Source organism: Psammomys obesus, unplaced genomic scaffold (assembly GCF_907164565.1).
Source record: "Psammomys obesus unplaced genomic scaffold, mPsaObe1.curated_primary_1811, whole genome shotgun sequence".
NCBI classification, from domain to species: domain Eukaryota; kingdom Metazoa; phylum Chordata; class Mammalia; order Rodentia; family Muridae; genus Psammomys; species Psammomys obesus.
This window is the reverse complement of record NW_026592510.1, coordinates 5874121-5890032: the sequence shown is the minus strand read 5'-3', so window position 1 is coordinate 5890032 and position 15912 is coordinate 5874121. Positions and strand designations below refer to the sequence as shown.

The 15912-nt window shown below is 42.0% G+C and overlaps 1 protein-coding gene across 4 annotated transcripts in view; it reads right to left on the bottom strand.

Annotated features, from left to right (window-relative positions):
* Positions 1 to 1887: 1887 nt before the first annotated feature.
* Positions 1888 to 15912, bottom strand: part of Sgms1 (sphingomyelin synthase 1) — a 237797-nt gene continuing 223772 nt past the window's right edge. For all 4 annotated transcript variants that reach the window (XM_055613847.1, XM_055613848.1, XM_055613849.1 and 1 more), the window contains 3 exons: positions 9248 to 9401; positions 4208 to 4374; positions 1888 to 3594 (listed from right to left, as the gene is read on the bottom strand). In XM_055613847.1, coding sequence (XP_055469822.1) covers positions 3415 to 3594; positions 4208 to 4374; positions 9248 to 9401 — 501 coding nt within the window. In that variant the 3' untranslated portion in view covers positions 1888 to 3414. The remainder of the gene's footprint in view (positions 3595 to 4207; positions 4375 to 9247; positions 9402 to 15912) is intronic.

Genomic DNA, 15912 nt, shown 5'->3' with positions numbered 1-15912 from the left:
AGATATAAGACGTAAATAAAAGTTAAAAAAGTATGCCAACACTGGCATGTTCTATCACTTTTCACGATATTGTGTGTGCATGGGTACGTGTAGATACAAATAGCCATGTCAGAGGACACTGGCGTCCTTATCTATCACTTTCCACCATGTTGCATCGAGACAGGCTCTCTCACTGAATCCGGAGCTAGGCTAATCCTCCTGTTTCAGCCTCTCCCTGCACTGAAGGTAAAGGTAGGTATCACCATGCCTGGCTTTTTATGTGGGTGCTGGGATTTGAACTCAGGTCTTCAGAAAAATACAGCAAGCTCCCCTTAACACAAGCTACTTCCCCTCACACTTGTTTGTTAAAACAGGGTCTTGCTAGGTTCTTCAGGGTTGGAATTTTGAGATACAAAACAATTCTCCTGCCTCAACCTCAAGAGCAGTTATCTTGGACTACAAGTGCACAGTATCATGCCTGACAGAATATTTTTAAAAAGGAGGTATAACTGGTTGACGGAGACCAAATTCCACTGGTGACAAGGATCACGTAAATTCCTTCTAACCCGTGCTCTGAAAACAGTTGCTACTAAGCAGAATGCCAAGGGTTTTACTTTCTTTTAAGTAAGGCCACTGACCACAGGTAAAGGTAAAAGCTGAAGTGACTCATATAGCATACTATTCCATAGTAAACTCGAAACCTAACTGACTCTCTGTATAATGGGGGTCCAGTTATGGGGGGGGCTGTGGTGGTTTGTACCTGTGGTCCCGGTACTTGGAAAATGGGAGGAAGGACGATCAGAAGTTCAAGACCAACCTAGGCTATGTGAGACCTGGTCATATAAATGGGTGAGTGGGGCAGAGACGAAGCTGATGGTATACTACCTGCCCTGCACACTAAAGGCACTGGGTTCAAGAATTTACCACACTGGTTCTCAACCTACGCAGATACCCTGCATATCAGACAGTTACAATTCATAACCATGGCAAAAATCACAGTTGTTAAGTAGCAATGAAAATAATTTTATGGATGTGCGTCATCATAACATGAGATTAAAGGGCTGCAACTTTAGGAAGGTTGAGAAACCACTGCTCTACACAGACACTACTTCCAAGTTTCTTGGGGTGTGTGAGGAGAGAGCCCATTTCTAACATTTGTGTTAGGAACTCATGTTGATATCCAGCCTGCTTCCTCTGCATCTGGTTAATGCACAAGGGAAGCCAAGTCCACTAGAGGTGAGGATGGGCCAGGTGGCCATTTTGCTGGGTTTGCTCTAAGACTTCACCACATAGGCCTGGGACACACAAGCTCCAATCCGCCTGCCGCTAACTTCCACTGGCTTCCTTGGTGCTATCTGATAGGCCTCTTCCATGAAGCCCTTCCGTGCTTTAAATCGGGAATCACTACCATCTTTCTTTGTGAAGTTTTCTCAGCCACGGACTGTCCACATGCTGCCTCTGCACCTCCCCTCAGACCCCCCATCAGAACGGCTACACTGGTTCCACTGTAGAGAAAAGCAGTACTTTGGTTGAGACTTAAAGAGTTCAGAGATGTTGGCAAACAATGGGAACAGTTTGATTTTAACTCATCTGTGACTCACTTTACATACTGAAAAACAAAAACCTGTGGGGGTTTTTGACAATTAAAAATACATTTTAAGGTCTTGCATGAATAATAGATGAATAATAAACACTTTAAAGACTTGGGCCAACAAGCTCTGAAGGGATCCCGAAGCTTGGTTTCCTACAATGATTTAACAGCTTCATGACTTCTGTGAAGATGAAGACACTATAATAGCCACATACTTTCAGTATCAGTTTTTATTAAAAAGTGCATTTTGATTAGTTTATGATTTAGGTACGCTGTAAGATATCAGCATACTCTCTTTAATAATAACTTTACAAAGATTTAAAACAAACAAAAATTTAAAAGCCTTTTTATTTCCTTCACCATTATTGTTTTACAATACAAATATCACCTTGTGAGTATACACACAGACACACACACTTTCATACACTCGCACGCGCACACACTTTTGCGCGCGCGCGCGCGCACACACACACACACACACACGCACACACACACACCCTACAGAAGGTAACCTTGCTGCACATAAAATACAGAATGGATATATTTATATTTATATATATATATATATATTTCTTCGTTCTTAGAAAACTATTTTGTTCTCCACGTTGGCAAGTATAGAGTAGAATACTTCCCCAAACATACATATGTCAGAAGTAAAACTCAGAATTACATGCAGTTTCTGCACAAATATATTTTAAAGAAATAGATCTTTTTGTTGTTGTTCACCAACAAAATTGTCATGAGAGTATGGATAACTAATTTATAGCTTTCAAGTTTTAGGTAAGTGATCATTTTCAAAACTCTCTTTTAAAAAAGATATTCATGGCTGTTTTTATTGAGTAGTTAAAACTGTTTCAGCGATACTTGTCATTGCTGCCTGCTCACAGAATGTGAATGGACACACACTCTAATTCACTCCCCTGTTCTTTAATTCAAAACAATTTAAAAACCATTAGCAGTCTTTTGATTTAATTTAGCTATAAATGCAAAATTTAGTAGTGTATACATACATTTATATTTTCATGGAATACTTTATTTTAAATAAAAACATTTAAGATTGCCTACCGATCAACCATACAATCAGGACAAGAAAGGCACTAGAAACATAGACAAATTTCTCTCCCAAGAAGCATTTTTAAATTTTAACTCTCTTTTCTGTGACATGTAAAAATCTCTAAATTTGGTTTTCATAACATCATTTTGAAAAATAAAGTTAGGAAATACTTAGAAAAATCACTTTATAACAGAATCTTTTTTTTTTTTTTGCACTTTTTGATACACCATCTCTGCTGATTGTATAAAACCCTAGGTGACCAAATCTCTGTGCACCTACCATCTTCCACTGAGCATCAGTGCAAGAGGCAGAGAGGTTCCAAATCAACTCCCTTTCAGACACTTAGAACCCTTCATAGAGACATTTACTAGAAAATGGCTTACAGCCCTGTCTTTGGGGCAAGAGATACGAAAAGTATGTTTTCCCAAGAAAATAACACACTTTATTTCCAGATGTGGCTGGAAAGGCTGGAGCTTATGATATAGAAGCATGTAGTGGCACTCTGAGTGCCACAGAGGAACATGGTGGGTGCCCGTTACAGAAGCCCCAAGCTTAACAACAGGAAATGTGTACAGTGCATGATACGGTAAATTTTCTGTATTGTTGTCCAACGCAGGTCCTTTGGAGAGAAAAAAAAAAGATCACAGTGCTGACCAGGTAACTCAATAGGTTAAGTCAAGGTAACTGTGGAAAGATAATAGCAGTGGGGAGGTGTTTATTTTATGGCATCTTCTCGCATGGAGTTCTTAGCACTTTGGACAGTTCCTCATTCCCCTAGGTGGCACAGCTGTTATGTGTCGTTTACCAACCGGCTATATTTAACTTGCCTACCAAGGTGGACTACTGGCCAGGAGAAGGGCCAATGGTAAGATCGAGGTACAATTCCTTGGACGTTCTTTTCAAAGTACTGAAATGGTCTGTACCACCACACCCTGGCCAGGAGGTTCATCTGGGAAGCTTCCTTTAGCACCTAAGAAAGCAAAGGACACACAGTTTATTCTTCTTAACGTCTTTCGTGGGACACGTTTCCCATGTTACAATTCAAAGGGTCCCGGACTTGCCACCCACGCAGCCCAGCTCCACTCTTGGTTCACCACACTCTCTCTACCCTGAACACATCAGATTCCAGCACAGCAAGGGAAACTGAGCCTCAGCCCCTCCACTCTTGCTTATTAAATATCTCAGTTCGCCTTTTCCTTGTTCTTCTATGCTCCTATACAATAAATAAATATAATATATTTAATAACTTAGTTAAATATAACTATGAAATTACTGATGGGCCCATCATAACCAAAGGAGGTTAGGAATGCAGATTAAGTGCAGACTTAGAGAATATTTTTTCACAGACAGTGAGAGTTTATCTTTAAAAAGAAAGCAATATGTCTTATTACATCAACACTTTACAAACTGACTCTTTCGGAGTCAGACAGAAAAGCCAGCACCATCTCAGGAGAGATCCTAAGGAGAGACCAGATAATATCCATAGATTCTCTGTCTTCCCAGTATTTCTTACTCTGCCCTAAGCCAGCGACACCAAACCGAAGCCAAGAGAAGTTAAAACTCAAAGGAGCAAGGATACTCACTTGCTGGTTGGCCATCGTGTGATACCACCAGAAGAGTCTTGTGGTGATGTAGTACGCTACCACCACGTCCACAGTGTAGTGGTCATGCGCTAAGAGAATACAGAAGATTCCAACGACGCTGAGGAGCCAGCAAATCCAGTGGTACCACCAGAGTCGCCGAGGGGAATCTAGGAGGAGGAGGAAAAACTGGCAATAGTCTCGTTCTCAAATACCACGAAGGGCACTCAGCCCTGCCTCTGCCATTCGGGAGACCAACTGTCTTACATCTTTCCTCCTGAAAGGCCATACCTGGGTCAGCAAACCACGAAGACTTTCGCTTCTCTAAAACCATGGCTAGAAGGAAACAGCACTTCACAAAATGATGTGACTCTCAGGGCTGTAACTTGCTTCATATAACCAGAAGTGTATCTTAAAGGGTGACTGTGAGCAAACTCGCACAGGTTGTTTAACTGCGCTCCATTTAAAAACAACTGCCTACTGACACTCCTTTGTGCGCAGTGCTTTGTGTGTGTGCCTATTCGTACGAGTGTAGACACCGATGTGTAGAGGTGTACATGTGCGCACATGTAGAAGCCAGAGTTGAAGATGAGTGTCTCTCTTGACCACCCTATGCACTGAGGAAGGGTCTCTCGGCGTGAAACCACACCACACCAATTCAGCTAGTCTAGCTATCAGCTTGCTTCAAGGACCCTCTGTCTCCTCCAGCTTTTGAATTAAAAGTATGCTGCCATGCCTACCTAGCATTGATGTGGGTGCTAGGGAGCTAAACACCCATTCTCACACTTGTATCTCAAGCACCTTACCCACTGAACTATCTCCCCAAGCTCTGCCCAACGGTCATTAATTGAATTTAACCTGTAGATACCTTGAGATTAATGCTTTACATAAATCTAACAGCTATTTGCTACAGATTCCTTCTTTTAAATTTAGGGTTTGTTTTTGAGAAAAAAAAATATACATGTGAGAAAGTAAGCAAGAGAGCGAGAGCGAGAGAGTGAGTGAGAGTTTCTCTGCATAGACCTGGCTGTCCTGGAACTTACTCTGTAGATCAGACTGCCCTCAAATCCAGAGATCTGTCTGTCTCTGCCTCCCAAATTCTGAAATTAAAGGTATGTACCATCATTGCCCAGCCTGAAATTACTATTTAATTACAGTATTTCTCCCTTTTCTTTTCTCCCTCTAAACCCTGCCATACAACCTATAAAAGGAATTTTTATGTGACTGTTTCAATTGTCTCAGAGGCTTACTATCTACTTCTGCTAGCCTAGGCCTAGTCCTGGAAGCTTCTAGCTTCCATACAATCTAATCTAGGTCTAGAATGTTTTCAGCCTCTGAGAATTATTGCTTTTGTTTGTTTTTTTGTTTTTCAAGACCAGGTTTTCTGTGTAGTCCTGGATGCCCCAGACTTGCTTTGTAGAGAGAATTACTCCTAATAAGCTCACCCTTTCTTGTTCTTTCTGAGCTCTAGGCTGGTTGATTTAACTCAGCTGTTCTGGCTCAAACTCCTCTCCCAACTAACTTATTTAATCTGGCCATTCAGCCTCTGAATTTCTCTGCTTGGCCTCAAACTAGCTCCAGCAATGTTTTCTAAACTTCTGGCTCCTTCTCATTCTCTGGGCTTGTTCTGTCTTCACCTATGTTCTTTCTTTGCAACCTGTCTCTATTACTGTCCCAGTAAAATTGTTTCCTCTCCCTCTCTGCATTGCCCCTTAAGTAGCTTCCCTTTCCTCTCTCTTCTCGTGAGAGTTGGGCATATCCTATTCTGTCAAATCTTCTCTAATTTGTCACTTTTTCTGCCACTCAATTAGACATTACTTTCAAACATGGATGCTTCCTTCTACAAACTAACTTTACTTTCATCATTTGGGATTAAAGGTGTATACCACCATGCCTGGACCTAAGCTTTTCTTTACCTGAAACTTGCTCTATACCAGGCTGGCCTTGAACTCAGAACAGCTTGCCTCTGTCTCCTGGATTAAAGGCATGCTTGTTTTTCAGCCAAATCACACAGATGTAGAAGGTCTTTTGATGTGATCTCTTGCCAGAGCAGCCATGTTCTGAATTAAAATTCCTCTACAATAACTCCCACCCCCTTCTCTCCTTCAAGTTCACTTCAAGTTCTCCTGCTTTTCACTAACTGTTATTCACACAACAAACATTCCTAAATACAACCTGCTGAGTCCATATGCTATATCTTGTATGTATCTTTTCAGGGATGACTGTTGGATATTGGACAATCAATTGCTATTCTCTTCACTGGAAAGAACCAACTCTCAAGTTCCCAGCTTTACTCAGTTGCCTATAGTTCATTGTGTAAACTGAGGCCTCATGGTCTATTCCCCATCCAATCTGGCATGTTCATTGGTGTTGTCCTTGTTCAGCTCAAGTTTGTGCCACAGATGCTTAGACATGAATCAAGCAATTATAATCGAAACTGTTGTCATCCTGCCTTCCAGGTTCTGTAATTACACAATCATCTGAAAGACTGTGAACTTTCTTTCCTAAATAAAAACAAGAACAAATGCCTGAAATCTGTAGTCTAAACAGCTTCCCAAAGACAGGACACTGCCACACAAATGCCTGTTTATATCCAGATCCGGGGAGACAGTTGAGACATTTGTCTATTTCTACTCATTTTTCTTTTTCACATTCTCAATGCATAAGGGGCTAGAGGGCCTGGGGTTTCAGAGAAAAGTTTGAATGCATCTACTCTCCCCATTTCAGGGAAGAAAGACTGCTGGCTTTTACTGGATTCTCAAGAGGTCCAAAAGTCACTCAGGCAGTGTACATCTACCATGCCCAGGGACAGGTCCTGCTCAAGATGCCTGGACCAACAAATAGAGTAAGCAAAGTTCTGCCTCTGTGCGGAAAACCTTGCCAGAAGCGGAGAATAAGAGGCTCAAGAGTTGTATATTGTAGTAAATGTGAAAATTATAACAGGATGGGGGAAACAGAAGAAAAGGCAGGAAAAGGTTTTTCTCTTTGTATATTTGGTTATTTTTGCAATTTTAAATTGGGAGGCGGGGACAGGAATAGCCCACTAATTTTCATAATTTTCATACTTTAACAATACAGCAATAACAGCTACTATATATTTTCTGTGAAACTTGCAGAACATCTACTCATCTTAATTTGTATAGCCTCTTCCCCACTCATGAAATAAAACTTCATTTAAAAAATGAGGAAACAATGACACATAGAAATTAAAGATTTCCCCAGGGTCACAACGCTGGGGCCTGATAGTGCGAAGATCCCAAATCAGAGTTCTGTGATTCTTGCAATGTCTCTGCAGTTCCCAGTAGAGCATGGTGCTTATGTTATGATCCAGCCCAAACTTTAACAATTGCAGGTGTCACCAGTAGGGGGCAGGCACCCCTTTCCACAAGGGTCTATGGCTTCTCAGCCCTAGGATTCCCATTTTCTGTACCTGGGTACACTGTGGTAGAAGGGCCAGGCGCCCTGTGAACAGACATTTCTGGAAGTCACTAGTTGTCATAGAGTAAACAAAAGCAGGGCACCTATTCCCTCCCTCAGGCCCCTGCAGAACATTCCACTTCTTAGTGGTTTCTTTATTTCGGTTTCAAAGACAGGGTTGGCCAGCCTGCTGCCGCCCCCCCCCCCCCCTTCAATTTCCCTTATTGCCTGTGCTCTATGTGTTCACCGTGCTCTTCCAGGCCCTCATGTCTCCATGGGGGATGGACAGGCCACGCGACACCTTCTCTGCATAACTGCATCAGAAGCCAGGGACTTGTTTCTCGGTCTCTGGTCTATTCTCTCCAGTGCTTTTTGAAAGTTACTGCAGGAGTGATTTCTCCTCTGAGGGAAAAACCAGATGACATTGTTCCCTCATCCCCAACCCCTCTAAGCGTATCCCATCTGCTGCAGACAGAAGTTAAGACTCTGCTTGGTGGCTTAAGGCACCCTCTGACCTGGGTGACACACCATTCTCTTTCTCGTTACTACTCCTAGCTCCCGGCACACACACTTTCCAGGGCTACAATACTGCCAAGACATCTCCAGACTGCCGTGTGTGTCCTTCCTCTGCAGGGCCACAGCAACTCTCCATGGGAACTGCCTAGACAGCGCTCATTGAACGGTTTCTAACAGTAAAATTTTGAGGATAACAGAATTTCTCAGGGAAATAAATTATCTGTTGTTCAATTGCAGGACTGAAATCCTAACAGCAATTAAAACGAATAGACCAAGTCGTGATCATGTCCCCAAAACAATCTGACCAAAAAAAACCTGGCAGAACATATTTATATGTATACATACAAGCATGTGGTAGTTTGGAGTGGTCCCCAGAGACTTGTAGGGTGTGGCGTTACTGGAGGTGTGGCCTTGATGGAGAAAATGTGTCATTGGTGGTGGGCTCTGAGGTTTCAGAAGCTCAAGCCAGGCCCAGTGGCTCACTAGCTCTTACTGCTGCCTGTGGATCCAGATGTATAACTCTCAGCTACCTCTCTAGCACCATGTCTGCCTGTGTGCCACCATGCTTCCCACCAAGGCTGTAATGGACTAAACCTCTGAACTATATAACCCACTCCCAATTAAATGTTTTCCTTCATAAGAGTCGTCATGGTCATGGTGTCTCAACACAATAAACCCTAACTAAGTAATACACATATACACATACACATTCACACACACATATATGCAAATATATATAATTCATACATAAACACATTTACATATATACACATGTATACAAATACATATATTTGCACACATATATATACACACACACATAAAAGCACTCAAACACATATGCATATACATGTATACACAGATATTATATAATAAATAATGCCATTTACACATATTTAAAACCACCCAAACAGTACAGCTGACATCAGGAACAAGGTACCCTTTGTCTAGAGGGACAGCTAAGGGCTTTCCTGGGTACACAGGGGTAAGATAAGGCAGCTGTCCTCAGGCCTCCAGTCTGGCTTTAAGGGACTTTTCCCAAACTGATCTTCCAAAGGACCATGGGGAGCGACGGGTGAGAAAATGACGAAGCAAGGCTTGTTTCACACTTACACTCTTTGATAAATAAGTAGGTGAGCGTTAGCATGACCGTGTGGCCGCTGTACAGGTAGTCCCCGCACATGTTGTGTGAGCCTGTGATGGATAAGCCACCTCCAGCGATGAGTTTCATTATTCTCCGTACTTGAGCTTCCCAGTCTCCAAAGAGCTACAGAAAAGGAGAGAGGGAGATTCGTTAGTTCACATCAAGCTTTGCTATCATTCCTGGTAAATTTTATAGTATGCTTTATCAAGACACATACCATCCTCCTCCTCAAGAATGCACACACTGCTTATCATTTTCATGCCTGTGAGCCCCTGGGAGGCGTGCTATACTAGTGACAATGTACTTGGCTCTAGGACTTTGCTTGGATGCTGGCAGTATTCAGTAGTACATTTCAGCAGGTGTCTGAGGTTTGGGATTCTGACCCAGAGCCTCAAGCATGCTAGGTCGGTGCTCTACCACTATGTGCTTTAATACAGTAAAACAGAAACTGTGATTGATTTACCATAATGTCTACTTTGGCAAAAGAAAATGTAAATCCTAAGCAAACACTTACATAGATGTGTTGTCCAAAGGATGACAGTTCTGACTTACTAGCTAAAGGAACTGAAGGCTAGTAGGTCAAAGGCATGAAACAAGGGCCTCAAAAGGACACACTTTCAGCCCTCTGAAATCACACAGGCAACACTGGCTATTTTTTTCCTTTTAGTAAAAGTGGGAGAGAAGTTTATAAAGTAACCTAGCTGCTTTAGATACAAGTATGGGCTGGATACTAGAGTAATAAATAGCTTAAATAACTCACCTGATGCAACTTCAAATTAGACATGCAAATATTTGTATCTAATGATTGTAGCATATTTTTTGTTTAAATCTTTTAAAAGATTTATTTATTTATTTCATGTGCATGGATGTTTTGCTTGCATGTATGTATGTGTTCCAAGTGTGTGCCTGGTGTCCTTGACAGTCATCTGTAAGAACCACAAGTACTCTTAACCACTAAGCCATCTATCTCTCCAGCCCTGCAGTGTCCTTTTACATTCTAGTTGGCCAATTTAAGCTCCATAACCCCCTTTCAACATTTAATTGCTAATGGAAAATGCATGCTTCATTTCAATTTCTTTATAAAAAGCAATCTGGAAAGCAAGCTGCCAGACCACAGAGGATATGACCCTGTCAATTCAAAGAGAGATTTGAACACCCAGCACAGCAGACCTGCACTGAATGATTCCATGTCATGGCATGTCAGAACTGGGTGCTGCTGTGCCAAAGTCTCCAGAAATTAAGACCAACCTTTGGATGAAGGAACCATATGAATATAACTTTTAGAGAGCACTCTAGAAAAAGAGATTGTTTCGGTGTGGAAGGTAGACCCAAATTCTTAAGCAATATGATTTCCGATTTAGATTTTAGACTTGGCCATGTAACTAAACCTTTTTTATATACATGAGACTTTAGACTATTTGACATGTCTATATTCTCCTTCAGGACCTGCATAGGATACATTCTACAAAGCAAGAGAGTAAATACAGAAGGAAGAACCAGGCCTTTCTAGGATGGCAATGAAGGCGGAGCCACACGCCGTGTAGCAGCCCTAACATTGACTCACGAAGTGCCCAGTCTAGATGCTTTACAGAGGCAGGAGATGGGCGGGCGAGGCGGGACTTTTGAATATAAGGCATAAGTTGAGGAAAATAAATATATAGAAAACTACTAAACAAAAACACAAGGCAGTCACTAGCTCTGCAGGAAACAAACTATTGTACACAAATGAAAAATAATTACAGGACAGTGACACAGCTTAGTGGTGAAGAGTGTTTACAAAGCTTTAATTGGATAAGTGCTGACTTCTGAGTTACAGCAGACAGAGAGCCACAGACAGAAGACAGGACAGGATGCTCTATGTCCAGGGGATGGCAGGGTGAAAAAAAGGAAAAGGATACAAAAAGCAGGAAGTTCTCACTAGTCACAACACAAAGTTAATAACAGCATCAGAGCTCAAGGGCATTCTTGGCTAGTTTAAGGCAAGCCTACCATAAAACTCTGTCCCCAAAAAACCCAAAAAGTTATAGCCAGATGAGGTAATAAACCATAGCTGTCTGGAATATGAGCACCTCGGAATCCAAGAAGATTGTGAAGGAAAAAAACAACTGTTGCAGGATATTGATCCCATTGTGAACCCTGAATTGGTGAACTGTAAAAACCTGTCCCTTGTTTGGTGTGGCTCAGCCCTAACACACACCTTTAACCCAAGAGCTTTCTGTTTACTGTAAACAAGTATTTGTGGTTTTGGCTAAGCTAGCACATACCAAGAGCTGAATAACATCAACCCTAGGTCAAGAAACTAGTTGACAGAGAGTAAATAGAAAGGAGGAACATTAAGAGGACATTTAAGACACCTTGGAGAAGAAGAAAGGGCTTTTGGATTTTTCTTGCTGGGACTTCGGCTGAACAAGGAGATCAGCTGGGTGCTTTCTCTGCCTCCCTGAGCCAGTAGGGTTTCACCCCAATATCTGGCTCCTGAGTCTACTGAGTCTAATCAAATGATTAGGATTTTCTTTTTTTAAAACAACAAACAAGAATCCCAAAAAGAGAAATGATATTCCCCTAGCACTATAAGAGATAAAAATAAAAGTTAAAAAAAAAATGAAAAAAATCTACAGAGATGGTGCTATAGTTAAGAGTTAAAGGGAAATAGGAGAAGAAGCCAAAATGGGGTGGGGTTAGTAGATCATTGTTTTTCATACCAATTTTAGCAGATAAAAAGTGTGGGCGATGACAGTTCAGCCTGCAACCAACCTTCCAGGAGGACAAGACATGGAGCCATAGAACAGCGATAGTGATGAGGGGATCCTGTGTATAGGGAATCTGTTGTAAACTTAGGCTAATGAGTGTCTTAAAATATTTTTGTATTTTAAGATAAGTATGTTACAAAAGAATACTAAGAGCAAAAGTTGGTAAAGAGTTACAGTGTTGACTTATTAGTAAGGGAATTAGTCTTTGGAAATGTAGCACAGCTTAAGTGTGCAATGTCTACCAGGCCTACAGTCTCACAAAATCATGTTCTAGGAATTCACATGCGCTCCCTGGCCCACCCAGAGCAACCTACAGCACAGCAAGCACCATTCATGGTGTCTGTCCTAGCAGTACTCTTTTATAGTTTGTGCTGTATCTTTTTATGATTAAGTATATAAAGACTGAAATCAAGTTAGAGTTGCCTCGAATGTTCAACAGTCACATGCTATAAAGCTAGTTTTGTGGCCTAGGAAAAACAGGCTAAACCTCAGAGGTATGGAGTTTGCGGAAGGATGAATCAGCCTGGTGACCTACATCTCAAAGTGCCCTTGTTATTAAACAAGGCATGACCACACTATTAGCAAACCATTTCGCCAACTGCTATGCCAGCCCTCAAGCCCCGCCCCAGTCTGAGTTAACCCAGCAATGGAAGCATACACAGTAACTTCCTTCAGAGGCCTAAGCACTTTATAGAAGTATGAGCATACTGTCAATGTCACATTCCAATCACCCTCCTGACCTGTCAAGGAAAAATGTCCTGCAACCACTCATTCCCGGAATCTACCTAGGAAATTATACATATACATAGCATTATACATTATACATAGCAAATTATGAAATATTGTTCTTAAACAAGAGTCTTCCTCCAAAGACAGAAAATGCATCATTGTTGTTCAAGTGTCCCCAAAAGCTGCTTCTTAAACATCCAGACCAACAGCAGGGCAGCGAAGGGATCACACAGCTTGGTCTTATTGTCACCTCATTGTGTAGTAAAAAAAAGAAGTGGTGGGGTGATTTTTCAGAGCAAAAAATGTTCTCTTTATGAGATTGCAAATTTAATGGGATTTTCCCCTCAATTGTCTCATTGTAGCATCTGTCCAATGGTTAATAATGTTATGTTGGTTATCTTGCAGAAGAGGAAGTAAACAGAGGCTGCTGCCTGGTCCCCAGTGTCCACACACTGACGGGGCCTCAGAACTCAGGGCTCTGTATCTACAAGCCATTCCTGGAGGGGGCACACTAGAGCTGTCAACCCCTTCTGAAAACAGCAAGTCGACACCATTGCCGGCTTCATGTTTTGTTGCTATTCTAATAAAATCGATTTTACCTTTTTGTATGCCGTCTTAGATCAGGTGACTTCAACTTGATTCCAGCTCTCCTTGTTTTATATTATGCTACATTGGTCTCCAATTTTTTTTTTTTTTTTAATGTGAAAGAGGTTCTCATCATGTAGTCCAAACTAGCCTCAAACTCATGACCTTCCCTAGTGTTGGGGTTACAGGTAGGCACCATCATGTCTGGCTTACAAATAAACTTCATTATTATTGTGCGTGCATGTATGCATGTGTGTGTGCCTGCGTGTGCAACGGTACACATGCAGAGACTGGACGATAACTTGGTAAAGCTGGTTCTTCCCTCCCACCTTTACACTGGCCTGAGGTGTGAACACAGGCTGATGACACATACGCATGTGCTAACCATCTCCCTGGCTCCCCAGACGCATTTTATAGGAACAAAAATGGGCACCAATCTCAAACCTTAGTTTAAATACTTTATGTAAGCCAGGCATAAGTGGTGCACACCTTTAGTCCCAGCACTGAGGAGGCAGGGGCAGGTGGGATCCTCTGCGTTTAAGGCCAGCCTGGTCTACAGAGCAAGTTCCAGGGCAGCCCAGGCTACACTGAGAAACCCCGTCTCAAAAGAACTCTGATCCCCACCCCCAACTCCACTTTATCTAATATTCATACATGCACATAAAACGTGTTTGGAGCCAATCCACAACCCTGTACTCCCTTCTTTTCCCTATGAACTTCATGTATCCAACACAGTTTTGGAGTTGACCAAGTAGGAATCATTTCACCTGTTCTAGCCTCAGGTACTATTTGTCCTCAAAGAGATTGCTAATATTACAGAAACTGATGGCAGTATCACTTCTAACAAGCTAAGACAATTTTTCAGGTGGTGGTGGGTTCTCAGGCTCCCCCTCCTAATGGCCAGCAGATAAAACTGAGCTGGTTCTCCTTGAATTGGCAGCCCTTCGGGATGCTCATTTCAGATCATCTCCTGGTCACTCAAGAGACTCTTGGACTCTCTCGGTCCTGAAGAGATTGCTTTCCTCTACAAACGCTACTACACGCAGCACGACTTAGCATCATGAGAGGCTCCGCTGTACCCGCCCCGCTGTACTGTCTCTGCCTACACTGCTCTGGGACTTTTATTCCACTTGGCGATGGAGGTTTTGGCTCTTCTCCATTCTCAAATGTTTGCATCAATTCCTACATTAAGCAGGCTTCTGGGTGGGTGAAGGTCTCTAAGCAACATCAGCAATAAAACACTGATCCGCCACCAGCCTTCCTTTTACTCCAGCCAAACCATTAATTTTTTCATAGCCTTTAACAAGAACACCATGCAAAGGCCTCATAAAAACCATAAATACGAATCAGCTCTGGATTTGTTACTCACAACTCCAGTGTTTAAAGCAAAACGCCCCTTTAATGAAATCACATTGCTTTACATTCGGGGGTGGGAGTGTTCAAGTCCCTCTTGTTAACTTAGTTGTGGGACGGTGGTTGCAAAAATAAAATGTACTCATGCTTTTATCTTAAAAATTTTAAATGGAAAGAATAGTGTAATAAATAATGAAGTCCTTCATTTTGGCTCATTATCTGTCAATATTTTACCCCATTTGCTTTGGTTTTTCCCGTGTGTCATTAGAGTAAATTTTATAATACCTCATTCCAAAATCCAAAATAAGAAGTTCTCTTCTATAATCATGCTCATGAAATCTACAATGATTTAACCGCAATCACCCTTCATAGTCTCTATTCAGACCACTCTGTAGTGTGAACATCATCTATGGATCCTTTCCCCACTGATCTATGATCAACTCAGGGACCAGCCCAGAGGTGCCCTGTTGTGCTCATGCTTTTCACATCCATTACAGGTCTTGTGTCTTGGTTTTCTCCTTCTGTGATATTCACACTTTTACGTTCATCTCCTTCCTAGGATTTTTCTCTAAATGCTGAAGACCGCTTAAATTCCAACTAAATGCTGTCGGCAGAATAAACAGAGTGGCTGTGGTCTCCATCCCATGCACCTGTGATGACGCCCTGGTGCCATTTGTCCAGCTACTGGTGTGACCATCTGGCCACAGCAAATGCCTGGCAGACTTCTCTACTAAATATGTTATCTTTGCCCTTTTATAATTAATAAGAAATGTGATTTTGAAGAACTGTATAACTATCACTGGCCTTAACCTTCACCCAGTAGCTTTAATTCCACCCATTAGGAATTATAATTATATAGAATTATTTCTGCAGCGGCTACCAAATGGTCATTTTCTATTTCTTTTGCATTTATTGAGTTTTTCCTAAAAGTGCCCCTCGAGTTATAAAGAGTTTCTTTGGATTTTTTTACAAACTGATATCGTCACGCTCAAACCGTCTCGAGCATAGCCACTAAGGAATGACTGTGGTTCAGGGAGAGGAGCAAGTGACAGGCCCCAGGCTCCAGCCTCAGGGCTGCAAAAGCAGGAAAAAAGCTTGATAGGATGAAACACAGCCAGATGGAGAGTTCCCGGGCAGAACAGCCTGGTGTTTTAGAGTGCTCACCAGTGGCCTCTCCTGTCCAGGTAGCTCCAGGACATTCACCAGGATGAAGGGGC